This window comes from Pavona decussata, unplaced genomic scaffold, assembly GCF_977016875.1.
Source record: "Pavona decussata unplaced genomic scaffold, jaPavDecu1.1 SCAFFOLD_510, whole genome shotgun sequence".
In the NCBI taxonomy this organism is placed as follows: domain Eukaryota; kingdom Metazoa; phylum Cnidaria; class Anthozoa; order Scleractinia; family Agariciidae; genus Pavona; species Pavona decussata.
The window spans coordinates 900,287-919,236 of record NW_028145827.1 but is presented as its reverse complement, the minus strand read 5'-3'; the positions used below and the strand labels follow the sequence as shown (position 1 = coordinate 919,236).

At 38.7% G+C, this 18,950-nt stretch overlaps 3 protein-coding genes and 1 pseudogene across 4 annotated transcripts; all 4 read right to left on the bottom strand.

Annotated features, from left to right (window-relative positions):
* Nucleotides 1-807: 807 nt before the first annotated feature.
* On the bottom strand, nucleotides 808-13,657 carry LOC146450081 (uncharacterized; annotated as a pseudogene). The gene is made up of 2 exons (XR_014860395.1): nucleotides 13,365-13,657; nucleotides 808-3,947 (listed from the first exon to the last, which is right to left on the bottom strand). The product of XR_014860395.1 is annotated as an uncharacterized LOC146450081 (transcript).
* LOC146450083 (uncharacterized) lies at nucleotides 5,546-8,216 on the bottom strand. The gene has a single exon (XM_085100782.1). It carries the CDS (start codon nucleotides 7,623-7,625, stop codon nucleotides 6,264-6,266), a length of 1,362 nt encoding a protein of 453 aa, XP_084956908.1. The 5' UTR covers nucleotides 7,626-8,216; the 3' UTR covers nucleotides 5,546-6,263.
* Nucleotides 12,005-13,371, bottom strand: LOC146450082 (uncharacterized). The gene has a single exon (XM_085100783.1). It carries the CDS (start codon nucleotides 13,343-13,345, stop codon nucleotides 12,044-12,046), a length of 1,302 nt encoding a protein of 433 aa, XP_084956909.1. The 5' UTR covers nucleotides 13,346-13,371; the 3' UTR covers nucleotides 12,005-12,043.
* A 1,565-nt stretch (nucleotides 13,658-15,222) lies between the features above and the next one.
* LOC146450080 (uncharacterized) lies at nucleotides 15,223-17,569 on the bottom strand. Its single transcript, XM_085100762.1, has one exon. The coding sequence runs from the start codon at nucleotides 17,300-17,302 to the stop codon at nucleotides 15,941-15,943; it is 1,362 nt and encodes a 453-aa protein (XP_084956888.1). The 5' UTR covers nucleotides 17,303-17,569; the 3' UTR covers nucleotides 15,223-15,940.
* Between the last annotated feature and the right edge of the window lie 1,381 nt (nucleotides 17,570-18,950).

The following is an 18,950-nucleotide window of genomic DNA, read 5'->3' as shown; positions in this document are numbered from 1 at the left end:
TGGTTTTTGTGGTGCAAAATTCTTAGAAATAAGCTTAACAGGTTTTACCAGTAGCTACAATAACTCTTGACTCCACCAACTGAAAATTGTCGGTGCAAAAAGCCATGGCGAAGAAATTACAGTTGCGGAAAATATGTTCGCACATCTGTCAATCATGTTTTGAGGCACCCGAATAAGCTAAGATACCTTTTAACACTTTATGGAGGAAAATTGTTTTTTGTTTATGTTGCCTTGTGACTTAACTGACAATAGATCATGATTAGCACTGACAGTTTGTATTTTTCTGTTTGTTTTCAGGGAGAATGTAAAGCATTTTATGCAAAAATCATCACGGTATTTCCTTCGTGGAAGATATTTTACTAGCGTGTCTGAGTATCTCCTGTTACGTCGGAAAGCCGTGGTCAAACGGCGCATGACAGTCGATGATAATCAAAAGTATCATCCACTGTTATCAACTATTAGCGTAGTCAAAGGGGAAGAGCTATCATCACTGACTATCATGAAGAACTTTGAACACACTCAAAATGAGTGATGGTTGACGATAGTCGATGATCGGTGCATGATAGTTGGTGGCCAAACGAGTGGGTGAGTTTTAACTTTTATTGACTATTATCGACGACTAATCATGCGCCGTTTGACAAGGGCTGAACACGACCACTCATCACTCATGTGATGATCTTTATTTTCACTTGTCTGCTTAACCGATGTATTGGTATTCTAAGGAGAAATTAGATTTTGATCACAAGCCTTGTTCGCACCGTGACCAAGGTAAGAAGAAACGGACTAAACTTATTCAATTCAATTTATTCAATTTATTATTATTTCCAACAAATATACAAAGAAAATTTACACAACCCGCGTATAGCATTATATTAGAGACCTTTAGATTCTAGTACGAGTACGACTACGAGTTTCTCCAATAGACAAGGAGTGCGCGCGCGTGAACCAGTGTCATTTTGGCGGGAAAACGAGATAGCTGACGTCATTTTACTACGAGTTTTTGTAAGAATCTTGTAGTGGCGAAAACGAGTCCTCGAAACGTAGGTGATCTCGTCTTTTTGGAAACACGAAAGGGCTTAACTATCATCATTCAAACCAACTGCGTCAAGTTCGTCGTTCGTGAAGAGTGAAATGAAACTTTCTGTGATATATCTGTTCTTAGTACTTCGCTAAAAACTCGAAGTCAAATCTCGTAGTCGTACTCGTACTCGTACTAGAATCTAAAAGTCTCTATTAGCTAATCTTGGCGGGTATTAGTAATAGACAAAAATTAAGACTACAATATTGCTACAATATCGGCTCTACAATGTAAGACTGTTACATGCAGTTATAAACGCAACGCATAGCCGGCTATAAGGTACAATAATTAGTAATAAACAAAAATTAAGTATTAAAGCTAAAAGACTACAATATTGCTATAATGTCACTGCAATATAAGACAAAGAAAACCATAAGCGCGTGTTTCTATTGACAGGATTGAAATCAAATTGTTCAGTCCTGAACACGAACTTCATAGACAGCTGAAAAAAGAAGGGACTGATTAACGTGAATTTTTTCAGAAGCTCCAACAATTGTTCCTTTGGTCTTTCTGTTGCAATCTAGAGATAGTAAGTAAGGAAGTAAGTAAGCAAAACCTTTATTTAGACACGATAAGTATTTAAGCTATGCAGCTTGTGGGGTCGTGCAAATAACATAAAAGATACATAAACAATAACTGTAATAAAATTGTAAAGTAAAATAAGACTTTCTTATATGTATAAACATAACATTAAAATTTAATATTTACAATAAACAAGTAATCAATAATTGATGGTATTGTATAACTGCTAAAATCATAGACCTAAAAACTCCTTTCAAGGGGGAGCTATCTTCTACAGAATAAATTAGAAAAGTCCATGTCTCTGACCAAAGTAAGCTCGTTAATCATCCTAGAGCAATTTTTCACGCTATTCACTATACGACTCTCAATTGGCAAATGATTCCACAAAACTGGACCACCATAAGATATAGAATGCTTTTTGATATTCGATTTGAAAGGTGGTATTTCCAACCTAAGACTTTTCCTTAGATTATGAGAGGATTGCAATTTCACAATATGTGTTGTCATGCAGGATGATTGCAGCAATAATAAAAAAAAGCTTCTTCAAATGCGCATTCACTATTCTTATATTAAGGAAAAAAACCGAAAATACAATTTACAAGCTATAATATGACAACATGATACAAAGTAGTATTAAAACAAATTTCTTACATTGATAAAAAAAAAACTCGTGAAAACGAATTGAATTAAAACTAATTTATAACTGATAAAAGTGTCATTTAAAAGAGCATTTTGCAATCTTTGGAGTTTTTGCAGTTCTTAAAAATAGTCAGTCAATAGTCAATAATGTTCATATTAGTTCAGTGTCACTGTTATACATCTATATGGTGAAGATAAAGATGTCAAAGAGGATGTGGCAGCTTTTTCAGTTTTTCTCTGGTTTAGTTCAAGCTTGGGTAATTCCTCCAATGTCAGGTAAACGTTCCATCATATTTTTTCCTGCACTTCACAATAATACCAATGATTCTGTTACCTCGTGCAGGACTCATTCCGTCCCTAAACCCCGAATAAATTCATCAATATGCCGATCTAATTTCTGTCGGTGGCTATCTTGGTACTCGGGCAATTCAACGTCGACGTACCCGGCGAGTCGTCTCCAGCTTTCCTTGGACACTGATGGCCTTCAGCTCAATACCGGCAGAAATCATCATCCGTATACCTTGCTGACCATTCTGGATATCTTTCTCAAAATACGGCGAAGGATGCATGTCGACTTTGTATAACTGGCAGATATTTATGGTCAACGTAATGCCATAAGATGAGCAGTATAAATTAAAGAATTTGACCAGATCCTGTGCGCATTCTTTTCTCTTGAGCCCCAGTACTCTGTCGTGATGCTTTGTTGATCTGAAGCAAGGCTGTTTGTTCATGTATATGTTAATTTTTCCTCCCTTCTTGTCACGGAGGAGCTTAACAGCTTGTCTGAACTCTTCGTCCATCAGCATAAAATATTCAGCATGAATTGTGTTTCTCCTCTCGCCCTCGAAACAATTTCCATACCTGGCGTGAAAAATCAAGTGATCGGTTTGGTCAGTCAAGCGAACATACACAACAACTGTTGCAGCATAATCAGTTGTAGGGTTCATTTGCCTCGCCATTTTTCCAACGCGGCACTCTGGTCTATTAAGACATTTATAGCTTATTTTATCTTTCTTCCGCTGTGTAACATGATAAAACATGGCGCAAAACTGAGCTTTACTGACTGCAAGAGGGTTTTGTCCTCCAACTTTGTGATTGTCGATGTGGTCGTGCACAATACTCGTCTTGTTACATTCCTTTCTCTGTTTAACCTGTAATGAGGACCAATCCGCGGGCGAAGAAATCTGTTGATAATCGATCAATTCGACTGTATTCCAGTCCATGGTAAGCATAAAAATATGGATCTCGAAAACAACAAAAAGTTGAGATAAAGGACTCGGTCCAGTGGTTATATTGAAAGGGGTCAGAATTTTATGTGAAGAAGAAGAAGACGAAGACGAAGGCGAAGAAGAAGATGGAGACGAAGACGAAGAAATCTGGCTTGTCCCTTTAATGATAATTTCTTCTTCATGTTGATGGCAAACTATTCTGCTCACAAGATGTGGTTCCCCCTCTAAGCTGTAAACTTTAATGCTGTTGTCACCAATGTCAGTAATAACGAGGTGATTTCCTGGTGCGAAACAAACACTGTTTGGTGTTACAAGATTTTGCGTTATTACTTGGTTTGCTGCTGGCCTATCATCTCTCCCGCCATACAGCTCCACTCGGCCTGCACTTCCCTTGCCAACTGCTACTCGTCCTTGCTCGGAGATGGCTAGCGCAGGCCTGTTTATAAATCGTTCACTCATTACTCGCTACTGGTAACTCACTGATCTTACTTCTATGCTGAAATTGTCATATTAATTTCACTGAGGAAAGACCTGAAACGACGAAAGTAAAAAGCAAACACACGACGACACTTCGTAAAGGAACACATGAACGTATGAAAGTACTTTCATCAACAAAGTTTCGTTCCTTATGTTATAGTTGCCAATCATTTCTCAGAAAAGCCGCTGAGAGTGATGTAATTTGTCGAATCTGAGACAGAAATTGTCCAGTCGCCTGTAATCGGCAGATGTTTTGCTAGTCGTTCATAGGTCTATTTTCAGTACCATTTACAGTGTAATGCAGAATGTGCATGGTTCGTCCATTTGAGCTTTTGAACATATCGGTCACTGACAAGCGCCTCTAAAAGAGATGAGTCTGCACGGTTTCAATTTTCACTTCTTACAAACAATTGTTTGACCTTATAAGGCGGTTTATAATGTGGTGAATAACATTATTTGGTTCGTAGCCATCACAAACAATTGCGAAACATTTGCCATGGCAAGACCGGCCTGAGAAAAATAACAATAGAGCTGTTAGTACTGTAAAAAGAACATGACATCAAGTTATATAAATTGAATATCCGGGAAAGGGCATGCACACGATAGAATTTCCAAGAATGGAAGTTTGTGTAATGTATGCTAGTAATATACTAAAATTGTCACTGACTCAGAGCTTGTAGGCTCCACATTAGTGGAGAAGTATTGGCCGGGTTTTTCGGCTAGACAATCTCAGTAAACGGTGCTTGGTGCATGTACCTTCCGTCCTTTCAACTTTCATAAAAATCAAACATTGAAAACTAAAAATACAACAAGACTTTAAGAAAAAGAACTGAACAAATTCAAGTCAATTTTCAAGTTTCACTTTTTTTTTACCATCATAAAAATCAAATGATATACCTTCCCAGGGTGAAGTTTAAAGAAGAACGCCAGTTTTTCTCCCACCGGTGTTAGCCTGAGATGATAGTTTGATATGGACATTGCAAGAGTCCAAACTACCAGAAAACTGAATATCAGTAACATATTGACTGTGTAGCGGTTTCGCGTATATGATACTGGTGCTCTATTGAGGCCTCGTATTCAAGCCTACAGTCACTTACTAAAACACCCTAAAACACCTGAATGGTAGCCCAAAGTGTTTTTACATATAAAGACGTTCTTTTCAAATCACTACAAAATAAGAGCATGATTTAGTACTGGTTCAGCCTTAGCTCTAATATGAAAGAGTACAATAATTGCTCCCAATCTTGCTCCCTTATATTATGGCGCGTGCATGCCTCGCATGCACTAATTTTCTTTTCTTTATCTGCACGTTTGATTACTTGTAATCGGAAATACGAACTGATGAATATGTGTAGGTGATCGCGAGTGATAAAACGTTCAGTAAAACGTAGTTACTTCTTACCGATTCCTAGTATGAATTTAACCTCGTCCGTCGAAGCATAGCTTGGACAGAAACTGATCCACAATAATTTGAGCGAGTTTCGCTGAAAACCACGTACCAGTGTTAAACATGTCATTATATAGAATCTCTATATAAGAATATGAAATCTTATCGACAAAGTTCTTCCCCTTTTACACCAAAATAACAGATGAACAATCATGAAGAATGAAATTAATTTAATATTACTTCTGACTGAGGTATACTCATAATGAAATCCAAAAGGTTGGTTTAAGTTTTCAATAACACTATGGTACTTTAATCTTTTAAGTCTCAGGATTCCTAAAATCGTACAGGTATAAAGTAGCTGAGTCCTGAACGAATTACCACCAATTTTCCTATTTTCCCAAGGTGATAAGGGAATGGAACACCTTGCCACTGGATTTAGTTGAGGCGGATTCTGTTTTGTCTTTCCAAGATAAACTGAAAAAATCGATCTTAATGTGGATGTTATTATTTCTTAAATTATTGTAATGACCGCTGACTAAATAAAAGAATCTTCTATAAATGGAGAGAGGTATATGGAAACGGAAAGGAAAGAAATCGAATCTAGTTTAGTGACAATGTAAACTTTCAATTTAAAGCTCCAGATTGAAAGAAGTATTTCCTTGCGTTGTTGTTGTTTGTTTTCAAATTTTGCAGGTCAAATTGTACAATTTAGTTTTTCAATTTCTTTTGAGTGAAAGGGCTCCGATAACTTCTCAGATTTTTCTGCCTTTTCAGGGAATGGCCTTGGGGTATAGAGCTATTACCATACAATAATTGTTTCCAGGAACTGTTCAAAGCGCCCAGAAATCGGAGTGGATCAGTATGGATTCACTGAACCTCTCAGTTGCCAGAGTGTTCTTTCTGCTCTCTTGGAGTTGGAAGATTTTCAACACTAAAATCGATAAAGTAGGGTGATCGGCGTTTTCTTCATTTTAAATAAAACATTGTGAATATGCTGGTCCAGCTTTTGTCTTTCACTGCCTTGGTATTCCGGTAATTCACTATCAAAGCCTGCAAATTCAGCTAGTTTCTTCCAGCTTTGTTGTGTCATGGCATTCAGTTGTATGCCAGAATTTAACATGATTTTCAGGCCTAACTGAGCATTCCTAATGTCTTGTGCTAGGGAGGGTTCCTGTGGTTGCCTTGACATGTCGACTTTATACAACTGGCAGAGATTGATTGTCAAGTTTATTTTGTGAGCTGAGCAGTGAAGATTGTAGAAATTTATCAAATCTTGTGCACAATCCTTTACTTTGAGTTCTGTCTTCTTGCCATGCCCTGTAGACCTAAAGCAAGGCTGTTTGTTCATGTACATGCTAATGTATCCTCCCTTCTGATCTCGGAGGATTCTAACAGCTTGTCTGAAATCTTCATCTACTAGCATAAAATATTCTGCATGGGTCGTGCTTGCTCGTGCACCCTCGTAGCAGTTGCCATATCTGGCGTGAAATATCAATCGGCCATTTTGGTCCAGTACCCGCACATAAATAACAACTGTTTCAGCAAATTTCTTTTTATCTCCTCGCTTTCCAACGTTGCATTCTGATCTTTGAAGACATACAAATCCAGCATGGCTCGTTTCTGTGACATGGTAGAACATTCCACAAAACTCGGCCTTTGTGATTGCTAGAGGATTGAATCCACCAACCTTGTGGCTTGCCGTGTGGTCTTGCACTGTGCTTACATTGTCACAGACTACACTCTTCTCATGTTGTACAAAGTACCAGTCAATAAGGGAACGAACTAGAAAATAACTCAGAGGAGACAGCTTATTCCAGTCCATGTTGATAAGAATTATGTCCAAACCGCACGAGACGAACAACTGCGATAGAGGAGCCGGACCAATAACAATGTTTTGCGGGATTTGAAATGTTCTGAAAACAGAAAGAACTCTTGAAGTAGATTCCCTGTCCAGACCGTTTATATCTTGTATAATCAGGCTGTCGCTGTGATCATGCCCGATCACAATTTGATTTACTAGGCACTGACCTTCGCCCAAGTAAAATATCTTCACGCTTGTATCCACGATGTCTGAAACAACCAAATGGTTATTTGGTCCAAAACAGATGTCATCAGGCTTAAAAAGGCCCACTGTAAGCTTTCTTGACACCCATTGCTGATCGACGCTATCAAAGGTTCTTTGGCCGTACAATTCAATGCAGTTTTCATGTTTCTTTAGCACAGCCACGTTTCCATTATCAGACATTGTCATTCTGTTGCAGTCAAAGAATTGAAATGTACTCACCCCTGCCATTGTTACGATTCTATTATTGGCCACCCAAACCTGATCCAAGATCTTCTATATCCTCACGAATTGTTTCAGAGGAAATTGAACTTTTCGTCGAAGACAAACTGTTAAAACTATCTTCAAAGAAAATTTTAAGGGGTGATTTTCACTTAAACGAAAGTAACAAATAGAAAAGTTTCGGTTCGATAGGAGACCGGAAATAGGCTTTGGTGGTTTTTCTCGGAAAACAAGCGCTTTTCCAAGAATCGCCAATGACATGGCGTGACTGACGATTCAACATCTCGAGACATCCATCAATAAATTAGTGTAAAGCAAACAGGAGCTGTTGATACTGGTCAAATGAAATTACGAAATCACCTCAAACCTGCGGTACCCCGCGGAGCCTCCTTCCCTCCAGGGGAGGGGGGGTGGGAACAAAAGTAAGTCGTCTGCTCTTTAGCCTTCCACGCAGTCATTTTTAGGGGACTCATGATACCTCCTCCGAGTCTCCTAAACACGACTGCACGGGAGGCTATCTGCTTTCGGAAGCTTGAGTCCTAGTTACACACGTTTTAAACGAAATCTAAGCTCAGCAAACCAAATTCTAGCCACAAGCCTTGACTGCCGGAGCCAGACGTTGTCTTCAACTGTATGTTTTGAGCAAACATGCGGCATCGGCATTCGAGCACGAACGTGACACTTATTTGTCTCATTCGTAAGCGGTGTTCTCAGGTCAGGTGTTGCCGTTTGATAGGCTTGGTAAGGAAAATTAAAATATCTCAAAATGCCAAAATATGGACATGAATGTGGAAATTGGACGCAGTTTACGGTGACCATTTTTTAGAGAAATTCGCTTATAATTGCCCACAACCACGCGCAAATTAATCAGAGAGAGACGATTTATTTCCATATTTATGGCCATATTTTAGCATTTCGAGAAATCGACAATACCGTTTACAAGTAAGATTCACGGGTTCGTGTTATGAGATCAGGAGCGTCCGTGACCTGTGCATGTAGTTGACTCATCGGTTTCCTCTGCGGAAATTGGAACGAGAGTGAAAACTCTCTCGTCCCAATTTCCGCGCGGTCAAAGAGCGGAAAACCGGCACCAAACTCTACGGAAACACTTGCGAATGAAGAGGGAAGAGACTTTTTCCTTTTACATTGCAAACTGGTCAGACGACACATAAAATGAGAAAAAAACTGGAAATACAAAAAGAAATAAGACCTGCATCATTTGTTGCCAAAATATTTCCTCTTCGCGTGGAGTGGCATTCTTAGCAACGTCGCCGGATCAATTACAAATAACCCTTTATATTTTGAAATGACATTAATAATAATAATAATAATAATAATAATAATAGTAATAATAATAAATTTATTATAATGATCTATTTTATTGAATAACGAAAAATAAAATAAATTTTACAATCAAACATGACTCTAAGCGTACTGTACAAGTATGGTTGCATGCAGTAAAATTCAATAACATAATAAAATCAATAACATAATAAATAATAATAATAATAATAATAATAATAATAAATAACAGTAATAATAAAACAACAGCAGCTGTATATGAGTGGCATTAAAGAATTTTTTTTTTAAATAACAGCTCTTTGACAAAAAATAATACCAACTACGATTACTATTTTGAAAAATTTTGTGTGGTTGGCTGAATGTTTGTTCGTGTACTATGCATCCCAGTAGCCCGCGGCTAGCCCGAGTTTTTTAGGCCAACAGCTGCAGTTAAATTTGATCACGGGATCACTGTTTTGTGCACCATGTGATCACCGCTGTTAGCCAAAGTGCGCCAAGTTTGAAGATGACGAAAAAACATTGGTGGAACCCCGCAATGACGATATGAGTATAAGAGAATTGTTCAGATCAGTGCATGAGGATTTCAATAGCCCTTTTCACGGTTGATTATTCTCATTTACATTACAATGTTATCCAACGTGGATGCGAGGCAATTTCGGGCTAAAACTACAAAATAGCCCGAAATTGCCTCACATACATGCTAGATTTCATTGTAATTCAAATGAGCAGAGTTAACCGTGAAAAGGGCTATTCAAGCGGATTTCACTAAGAGTATTTCAGTCACAGTCACATTCTCCAATGATTGACAATGCTGTTAATTTAAATTGAGCTAAGCGGGATGCAGAGGGCCGAACACTGCTTGGCGAGCAAAGTCCTTCAAGCTTGCCATCCAAGCATGCAAAGATTCAAAAATCTGTTGGGAGTGTAGCTGAAGCAAGACCAAGTGTGTTATTTTTTGTCGCAGGGAGAACTCGAATTCTGTTTTGTTTGTTTACCTCTAGAATCTCTCGTTTTATTTGCGACATAAGTCAGATAATTAAAAAGAGAAGTAAAACCTCTCTCGTTGGAATTATTAAACAGAAATGTTTTGCACACATCTAACTTAATTTTCATTTTCGCGACACTGGTATTTTGATAGCAGAATAACTAGTAAAAAAGCGCGCGCTTCGTGTATGCTCTCATTTAGCACCCAACGATGCACACTGATTCCAAGGAGAATACTTTTCTCTTGGTCTCTACTGAAAGAGTATCCACTAATGAATGTGTCTCATATGATCGTCCGACGGACCTCCAATAAGGGAAAAAATTTCTGTTTCGTCTTTTACAAGAGAAGTAAAAAAAGATTCCGTTAATGATTGTGCGCGGAGATGACGCAAATGGCTTGCATCATAGTTTTGTCATGAAACATCACTATAGCAACTGGTGTTGTTTATACTTTGTAACTTCGAGCCGCCAAGAACAGCATTTTAGCTTTTTGGAGAAAGGCGCGTGGTTTTTGTGGTGCAAAATTCTTATAATAACTCCTGACTCCACCAACTGAAAATTGTCGGTGCAAAAAGCCATGGCGAAGAAATTACAGTTGCGGAAAATATGTTCGCACATCCGTCAATCATGTTTTGAGGCACCCGATTAAGCTGAGATACCTTTTAACACTTTATGGAAGAAAATTGTTTTTTGTTTATGCTGCCTGTGACTTAACGGACAATAGATCATGATTAGCACTGACAGTTTGTATTTTCCTGTTTGTTTTCAGGGAGAATGTAAAGCATTTTATGCAAAAATCATCGCGGTGTTTCCTTCGTGGAAGGTATTTTACTGGCGTGTCTGACGATCTTCTGTTACATCGGAAAGCCGTGGTCAAACGGCGCATGTCAGTCGATGATAGTTGATGATAATTGGCAAAACTATCATCCACTGTTATCAACCATCATGCGCGTAGTCAAAGGGGGAAAGCTATCGTGATCATGAAGATTTGTGTATTCTACTTATTGTAGCATGTAATTTTTGAGCGAGTTTTAACTTTTATTGACTATCATCAACTACTGATCATGCGCCGTTTGACCAGGGCTAAACATGACCACTGCATGTGATGATCTTCATTTTCACTTGTCTGCTTAACAATGTATTGGTATTCTAAGGAGAAATTAGATTTTGATCACAAGCCTTGTTCGTATCGTGACCAAGGTAAGAAGAAACGGAATAAACTTATTCAATTCAATTTATTGAATTTATTTTTATTTCCAACAAATATACAAGACAATTTACACAACTCGCGCCGGTATAGCATTAGCTAATCTTGGCGGGTATTAGTAATAGACAAAAATTAAGACTACAATATTGCTACAATGTAAGACTGTTACATGCAATTATAATTAAACGAAACACATAGCCGGCTATAAGGTACAATAATTAGTAATAAACAAAACTTAAGTATTAAAGCTAAAAGACTACAATGTTGCTACAATATCACTGCAATATAAGACTAAGAAAACCATAAGCGCGTGTTTCTATTGACAGGATTGAAATCAAATTGTTCAGTCCTGAACACGAACTTCATAGACAGCTGAAAAAGGAAGGGACTGGTTAACGTGAATTTTTTTCAAAAGCTCCAACAACTCAGAGTTCCTTTGGTCTTTCTGCTGCAATCTAGAGATTACAGTTTTCAAAAAAACTAAAAATAAGAAAGCTTCTTTAGATGCGTATTACCCCACTATGCTTATATTAAGGAAAAAAACCGAAAATACAATTTACAAGCTATAATATGACAACATGGTACAAAGTAGTATTAAACAAATTTCTGACAATGATAAAAAAAACTCGTGAAAACGAATTGAGTTAAAACATTTAGAACTTATAAAAGGGTCATTTAAAAGAGTATTTTGCAATATTTGGAGTTTTTGCACTTCTTAAAAATAGTTAATAATGTTCATGTCAGTTCAGGGTCACTGTTTAATATTCATCTATATGGTGAAGATAAAGATGTCAAAAAGGGATGTAGCGTCTTTTTCAGTTTTTCTCTGGTTTAGTTCAAGCCTGGGTAATTCCTCCAATGTCAGGTAAACGTTTCATCATTTTTTTCCCGCACTTCACAATAATACCAAAGATTCTGTTGCCTCGTGCAGGACTCATTTCGTCCCTACACTTTGAATAAATTCATCAATGTGTCGATCTAATTTCTGTCGGTTGCTATCTCGGTACTCGGGCAATTCAATGTCGGCGTACCTGGCGAGTCGTCCCCAGCTTTCCTCGGACATGGCCTTCAGCTCAATACCAGCAGAAATCATCCTCCGCATACCTTCTTGACCATTCTCGATATCTTTCTTAAGAGACCGCCAAGGAAGCATGTCGACTTTGTATAACTGGCAGATATTTATGGTCAACGTAATGCCATAAGATGAGCAGTATAAATTAAAGAAATTGACCAGATCCTGTGCGCACTCTTTTCTCTTGAGCCCCGGTACTCTGTCGTGATGCTTTGTTGATCTGAAGCAAGGCTGTTTGTTCATGTATATGTTAATTTTTCCTCCCTTCTTGTCACGGAGGAGCTTAACAGCTTGTCTGAACTCTTCGTCTATCAGCATAAAATATTCAGCATGAATTGTGTTTCTCCTCTCGCCCTCGAAACAATTTCCATACCTGGCGTGAAAAATCAAGCGATCGGTTTGGTCAGTCAAGCGAACATACACAACAACTGTTGCAGCATAATCAGTTGTAGGGTTCATTTGCCTCGCCATTTTTCCAACGCGGCACTCTGGTCTATTAAGACATTTATAGTTTATTTTATCTTTCTTCCGCTGTGTAACATGATAAAACATGGCGCAAAACTGAGGTTTACTGACTGCAAGAGGGTTTTGTCCTCCAACTTTGTGATTGTCGATGTGGTCGTGCACAATACTCGTCTTGTTACATTCCTTTCTCTGTTTAACCTGTAATGAGGACCAATCCGCGGGCGAAGAAATCTGTTGATAATCGATCAATTCGACTGTATTCCAGTCCAAGGTAAGCATAAAAATATGGATCTCGAAAACAACAAAAAGTTGAGATAAAGGACTCGGTCCAGTGGTTATATTGAAAGGGGTCAGAATTTTATGTGAAGAAGAGGAAGACGAAGACGAAGACGAAGAAGGCTGGCTTGTCCTTTCAATGATAATTTTTTCTTTACGTTGATGGCAAATTATTCTGCTCACAAGATCTGGTTCTTCTTCTAAGCTGTAAACTTTAATGCTGTTGTCACCAATGTCAGTTATGACGAGGTGATTGCCCGGAGCGAAACAAACATTGTTTGGTGTTATAAGATTTTGCGTTATTACTTGGCTTGCTGCTGGCCTATCATCTCTCCCGCCATACAGCTCCACTCGGCCTGCACTTCCCTTGGCAACTGCTACTCGTCCTTGCTCGGAGATGGCTAGCGCAGGTCCGTTCATCATTGCTTCTCAGTGGCAACACACTGATCTTATTTCTACGCTGAAATTGTGATATTACTTTCTAGTAAAGACCCGAGCCGACGAAATTAAATGCAAATACACGGCAACACTTCTTAAAGGAACATATGAATGTATGAAAGTGCTTTCACCAACAAAGTTTCGATCCTTATATTATAGCTGTCAACCATTTCTCAGAAAAGCTGGGCCGTATTTCCGAGAAACTGAGTGACGTAATTTGTCGAATTTAGTAATTAGCAACTGAGCCAGAAATAGTTCGGTCGCCTGTTTTTGCTAGTCGTTCATAGGGGTATTTTATGTATCATTTACAATGTAATACAGAACGAACCGTGTAAAAAACGAGTTAATTCCGTAACGATTTTCAGTAGTGTACATGCCATGTGTTGGACCAGTGCATTGTTCTTCCACCTGAACTTCTCGTCTTGAACGTTGTATCGGTCACTGACAAGCGCTTGAGGAGATGAGTCCGTACGGGTACAATTTTCACTTCTTCCAAACAATTATTTGACCTTATAAGGCAGTTTATGTGGTTAATAAAATTATTTGGTTTGTAAACATCACAAACAATTACCGTAAACATTTGTCATGACAAGACCGGCGAAAAAATAACAATAGAGCTGTTAGTACTATAAAAGGAACATGACATCAAGTTCTATAAATTGAATCTCTTGGAAAGGGCATGCGCACGATAGAATTTGCAAGAATCAGTGGAAGGCTAGCAATATACTACTGAACTGTCTCTGACTCAGAGCTTGTAGGCTCCACACTGGTGGAGAAGTATTGGCCGGGTTTTTGGGCTTGTTCACATTAGACAATCTAAACGGTGCTTGGTGCATGTACCTTCCGTCCTTTCAATTTTCATAAAAATCAAACATTGAAAATTAAAAATACAACGAGAATTTAAGAAAAAGAAGTGAAAACATTCAAGTCAATTTTCAAGTTTCACTTTTTTTACCATCATAAAAATCAAAATAATTAATGTTATAGTTTCCCAGGGTGAAGTTTAAAGAAGAACGCCAGTTTTTTCCCACCGGTGTCAGCCTGAGATGATAGTTTGATATGGACATTGCAAGAGTCCAAACTACCAGAAAACTGAACATCAGTAACATATTGACTGTGTAGCAGTTTCGCGTATATGATACTGGTTCTCTATTGAGGCCTCTTATTCAAGCCTACAGTCACTTACTAAAACCCTAAAACAGCTGGGCCCAGTTGCTCGAAGCATGGTTAGTGCTAACCCGGGTTAAATACCATGACAACCTATAGGTTTTAATACCTCTTAACCAATGGATAGCGCTAACCATTGGTTAAGAGGTATTAAAACCAAAAGGTTGTCATGGTATTTAACACGGGTTAGCGCTAACCATGCTTTGAGCAACTCGGCCCTGAATGGTAGCCCAAAGTGTTCTTACATGTAAAGACCTTCTTTTCAAATCACTACAAAATAAGAGTGTGATTTAGTACTGGTTCAGCCTTAGCTCTAATACGAAAGAGAACAATAATCACTCCCTTATATTATGGCGCGTGTATGCCTCGCATGCACTAATTTTCTTTTCTTTATCTGCACGTTTGCTTACTTGTAATCGGAAATACGAATTGATGAATATGTGTAGGTGATCGCGAGTGGTACAACGATCAGTAAAACGTAGTTACTTCTTACCGATTCCCAGTTAGAATTTAACCTCGTCCGTCGAAGCATAGCTTGGACAGAAACTGATCCACAATAATTTGAGCGAGTTTCGCTGAAAACCACGTACTAGTGTTAAACATGTCATTATCAATATAGAATCTCTATATAAGAATATGAAATCCTAACGACAAAGTTCTTCCCCATTTACACAAAAATAACAGATGAACAATCATGAAGAATGAGATTAATTTAATGTTACTTCTGACTGAGGTATACTCATAATGAAATCCAAAAGGTTGGTTTAAGTTTTCAATAACACTATGGTACTTTAATCTTTTAAGTCTCAGGATTCCTAAAATCGTACAGGTATAAAGTAGCTGAGTCCTGAACGAATTACCACCAATTTTCCTTTTTTCCCAAGGTGATAAGGGAATGGAACACCTTCCCACTGGATTTAGTTGAGGGGGATTCTGTTTTGTCTTTCCAAGATAAACTGAAAAAATCGATCTTAATGTGGATGTTATTATTTCTTAAATTATTGTAATGATCGCTGACTAAATGTAAGAATCTTGTATAAATGGAGAGAGGTATATGGAAACGGAAAAGAAAGAAATCGAATCTAGTTTAGCGACAATGTAAACTTTCAATTTAAAGCTCCAGATTGAAAGAAGTATTTTCTTGCGTTGTTATTGTTTGTTTTCAAATTTTGCAGGTCAAATTGTGCAATTTAGTTTTTCAATTTCTTTTGAGTGAAAGGGCTCCGATAACTTCTCAGATTTTTCTGTGTTTTCAGGGTATGGCCTTGGGGTATAGAGCTATTATCATACAATAATTGTGTTCAGGAACTGTTCAAAGCGCCCAGAAATCGGAGTGGATCAGTATGGATTCACTGAACCTCTCAGTTGCCAGAGTGTGCTTTCTGCTCTCTTGGAGTTGGAAGATTTTCAACACTAAAATCGATAAAGTAGGGTGATCGGCGTTTTCTTCATTTTAAATAAAACATTGTGAATATGCTGGTCCAGCTTTTGTCTTTCACTGCCTTGGTATTCCGGTAATTCACGATCAAAGCCTGCAAATTCAGCAAGTTTCTTCCAGCTTTGTTGTGTCATGGCATTCAGTTGTATGCCAGAATTTAACATGATTTTCAGACCTAATTGAGCATTCCTAATGTCTTGCGCTAGGGAGGGTTCCTGTGGCAGCCTTAACATGTCGACTTTATACAACTGGCAGAGATTGATTGTCAAGTTTATTTTGTGAGGTGAGCAGTGAAGATTGTAGAAATTTATCAAATCTTGTGCACAATCCTTTACTTTGAGTTCTGTCTTCTTGCCATGCCCTGTAGACCTAAAGCAAGGCTGTTTGTTCATGTACATGCTAATGTACCCTCCTTTCTGATCTCGGAGGATTCTAACAGCTTGTCTGAAATCTTCATCCACTAGCATAAAATATTCTGCATGGGTCGTGCTTGCCCGTGCACCTTCGTAGCAGTTGCCATATCTGGCGTGAAATATCAATCGGCCATTTTGGTCCATTACCCGCACATAAATAACAACTGTTTCAGCAAATTTCTTGTTACCTCCTCGCTTTCCAACGTTACATTCTGATCTTTGAAGACATACAAATCCAGCGTGGTTTGTTTCTGTGACATGGTAGAACATTCCACAAAACTCGGCCTTTGTGATTGCTAGAGGATTGAATCCTCCAACCTTGTGGCTCGCGGTGTGATCTTTCACTGTGCTTACATTGTCACAGACTACACTCTTCTCATGTTGTACAAAGCACCAGTCAATAGGGGAACGAACTAGAAAATAACTCAGAGGAGACAGCTTATTCCAGTCCATGTTGATAAGAATTATGTCCAAACCGCACGAAACGAACAACTGCGATAGAGGAGCCGGACCAATAACAATGTTTTGCGGGATTTGAAATGTTCTGAAAACAGAAAGAACTCTTGAAGAAGATTCCCTGTCCAGACCGTTTATATCTTGTATAATCAGGCTGTGGCTGTGATCATGCCCAATCACAATTTGATTTACTAGGCACTGACCTTCGCCCAAGTAAAATATCTTCACGCTGGTATCCCCGATGTCTGAAACAACTAGATGGTTATTTGGTCCAAAACAGATGTCATGAGGTTTTAAAAGGCCCACTGTCAGCTTTCTTGACATCCATTGCTGATCGACGCTATCAAAGGTTCTTTGGCCGTACAATTCAATGCAGTTTTCATGTTTCTTTAGCACAGCCACGTTTCCATTATCAGACATTGTCATTCTGTTGCAGTCAAAGAATTGTAATGTACTCACCCCTGCCATTGTTACAATTCGATTGGCCACCCAAACCTGATCCCAGTACTTCTAGTTCTTCCTCACGAATTGTTTCAGAGGAAATTGAACTTTTCGTCGAAGACAAACTGATAAACTATCTTCAAAGAAAATTTTAAGGGGTGATTTTCACTTAAACGAAAGTAATAAATAGAAAAGTTTCGGTTCGATAGGAGACCGGAAATAGGCTTTGGTTGTTTTTCTCGGAAAACAAGCGCTTTTCCAAGAATCGCCAATGACATGGCGTGACTCATGATTCAACATCTCGAGACATTCATCAATAAATTAGTGTAAAGCAAACACCCGGGGGGGTACTCCCCTATATAAGGTATATAGGTATGTGCCGCCCCAAAGGGTATGGTTTTTGAGCCGTTTTGGTCTGAAAACGGGTATAGATTTTGACAATTACGGTCTGAAATCGGGTCGGGTTTTTGGGGCCGGGAACATTTACGAAAGCTTATAAACATATTTTTCTTCTCAGTACGTAACTGGAACGACTAACTGATAGCGAGAAAAAGAAATAGATAAACTATGTCATTCCAGCTTACTTTTACTCCTTGCGTCAACTTCCGTTCGGCACTGATGCATAATTATCAGGTCTGAAAACGGGTATGAATTTTAGAGGTCAGGTCTGAAAACGGGTGTGGAAAATGACATGTTTAGTTCTGAAATAGGGTCGGGATTTGAAGACCCGGGCGGCACACCCCCACCAAGAATTCCGAGGAGTACCCCCCCCCCCCCCCCGGGAGCAAACAGGAGCTGTTGATACTGGTCAAATGAAATTAGGAAATCACCTCAAACCTGCGGTACCCCGCGGAGCCTCCTTCCCTCCAGGGGAGGGGGGGTGGGAACAAAAGTAAGTCGTCTGCTCTTTAGCCTCCCACGCAGTCATTTTTAGGGGACTCGTATTACCTCCTCCGAGTCTTCTAAAAACGACTGCGAGAGAGGCTATCTGCTCTCGGAGGCTTGAGTCCTAGTTACACACGTTTTAAAAGAAATCTAAGCTCAGCAAACCAAATTCTAGCCACAAGCCTTGACTGAGCCAAACGTCGTCTTCAACTGTATGTTTTGAGCAAACATGCGGCACAGGCATCCGAGCAAGAACGTGACACTTATTTGTCTCATTCGTAAGCGGTGTTGTCAGGTCAGGTGTTGTCGTTTTATAGACTTGGTAAGGGAAATTAATATCTCAAAATGCCAAAATATCGACATGAATGTGGAAATTGGACGCAGTCTACGGTGACCATTTTTTAGAAAAATTCGCTCATAATTTCCCACAACCACGCGCAAATTTAATCAGAGGAGGACGGTTTATTTCCATATTTATGGCCATATTTTAGCATTTCGAGAAATCTACAATACCGCTTACAAGTAAGATTCACGGGTTCGTGTTATGAGATCAGGAGCTTGCGTGACCTGTGCATGTACATGCAGTAAAAACCCACGTATAAGAACCTAGAATTTTGGGGTTCAGGCTGAATGGGTTCTTATATTTTGGGGTAGTTTTTCCAAAGTCAGGCTGATTAGGTTCTTAGTAGGTTCTTATTTGTAGGATTTGTCATAGTGATACAAAAAGTCAGGGCACTATACAGATTCAAGTCCCAAGACTACACCAGTATAATTTTATACAGTACTACAT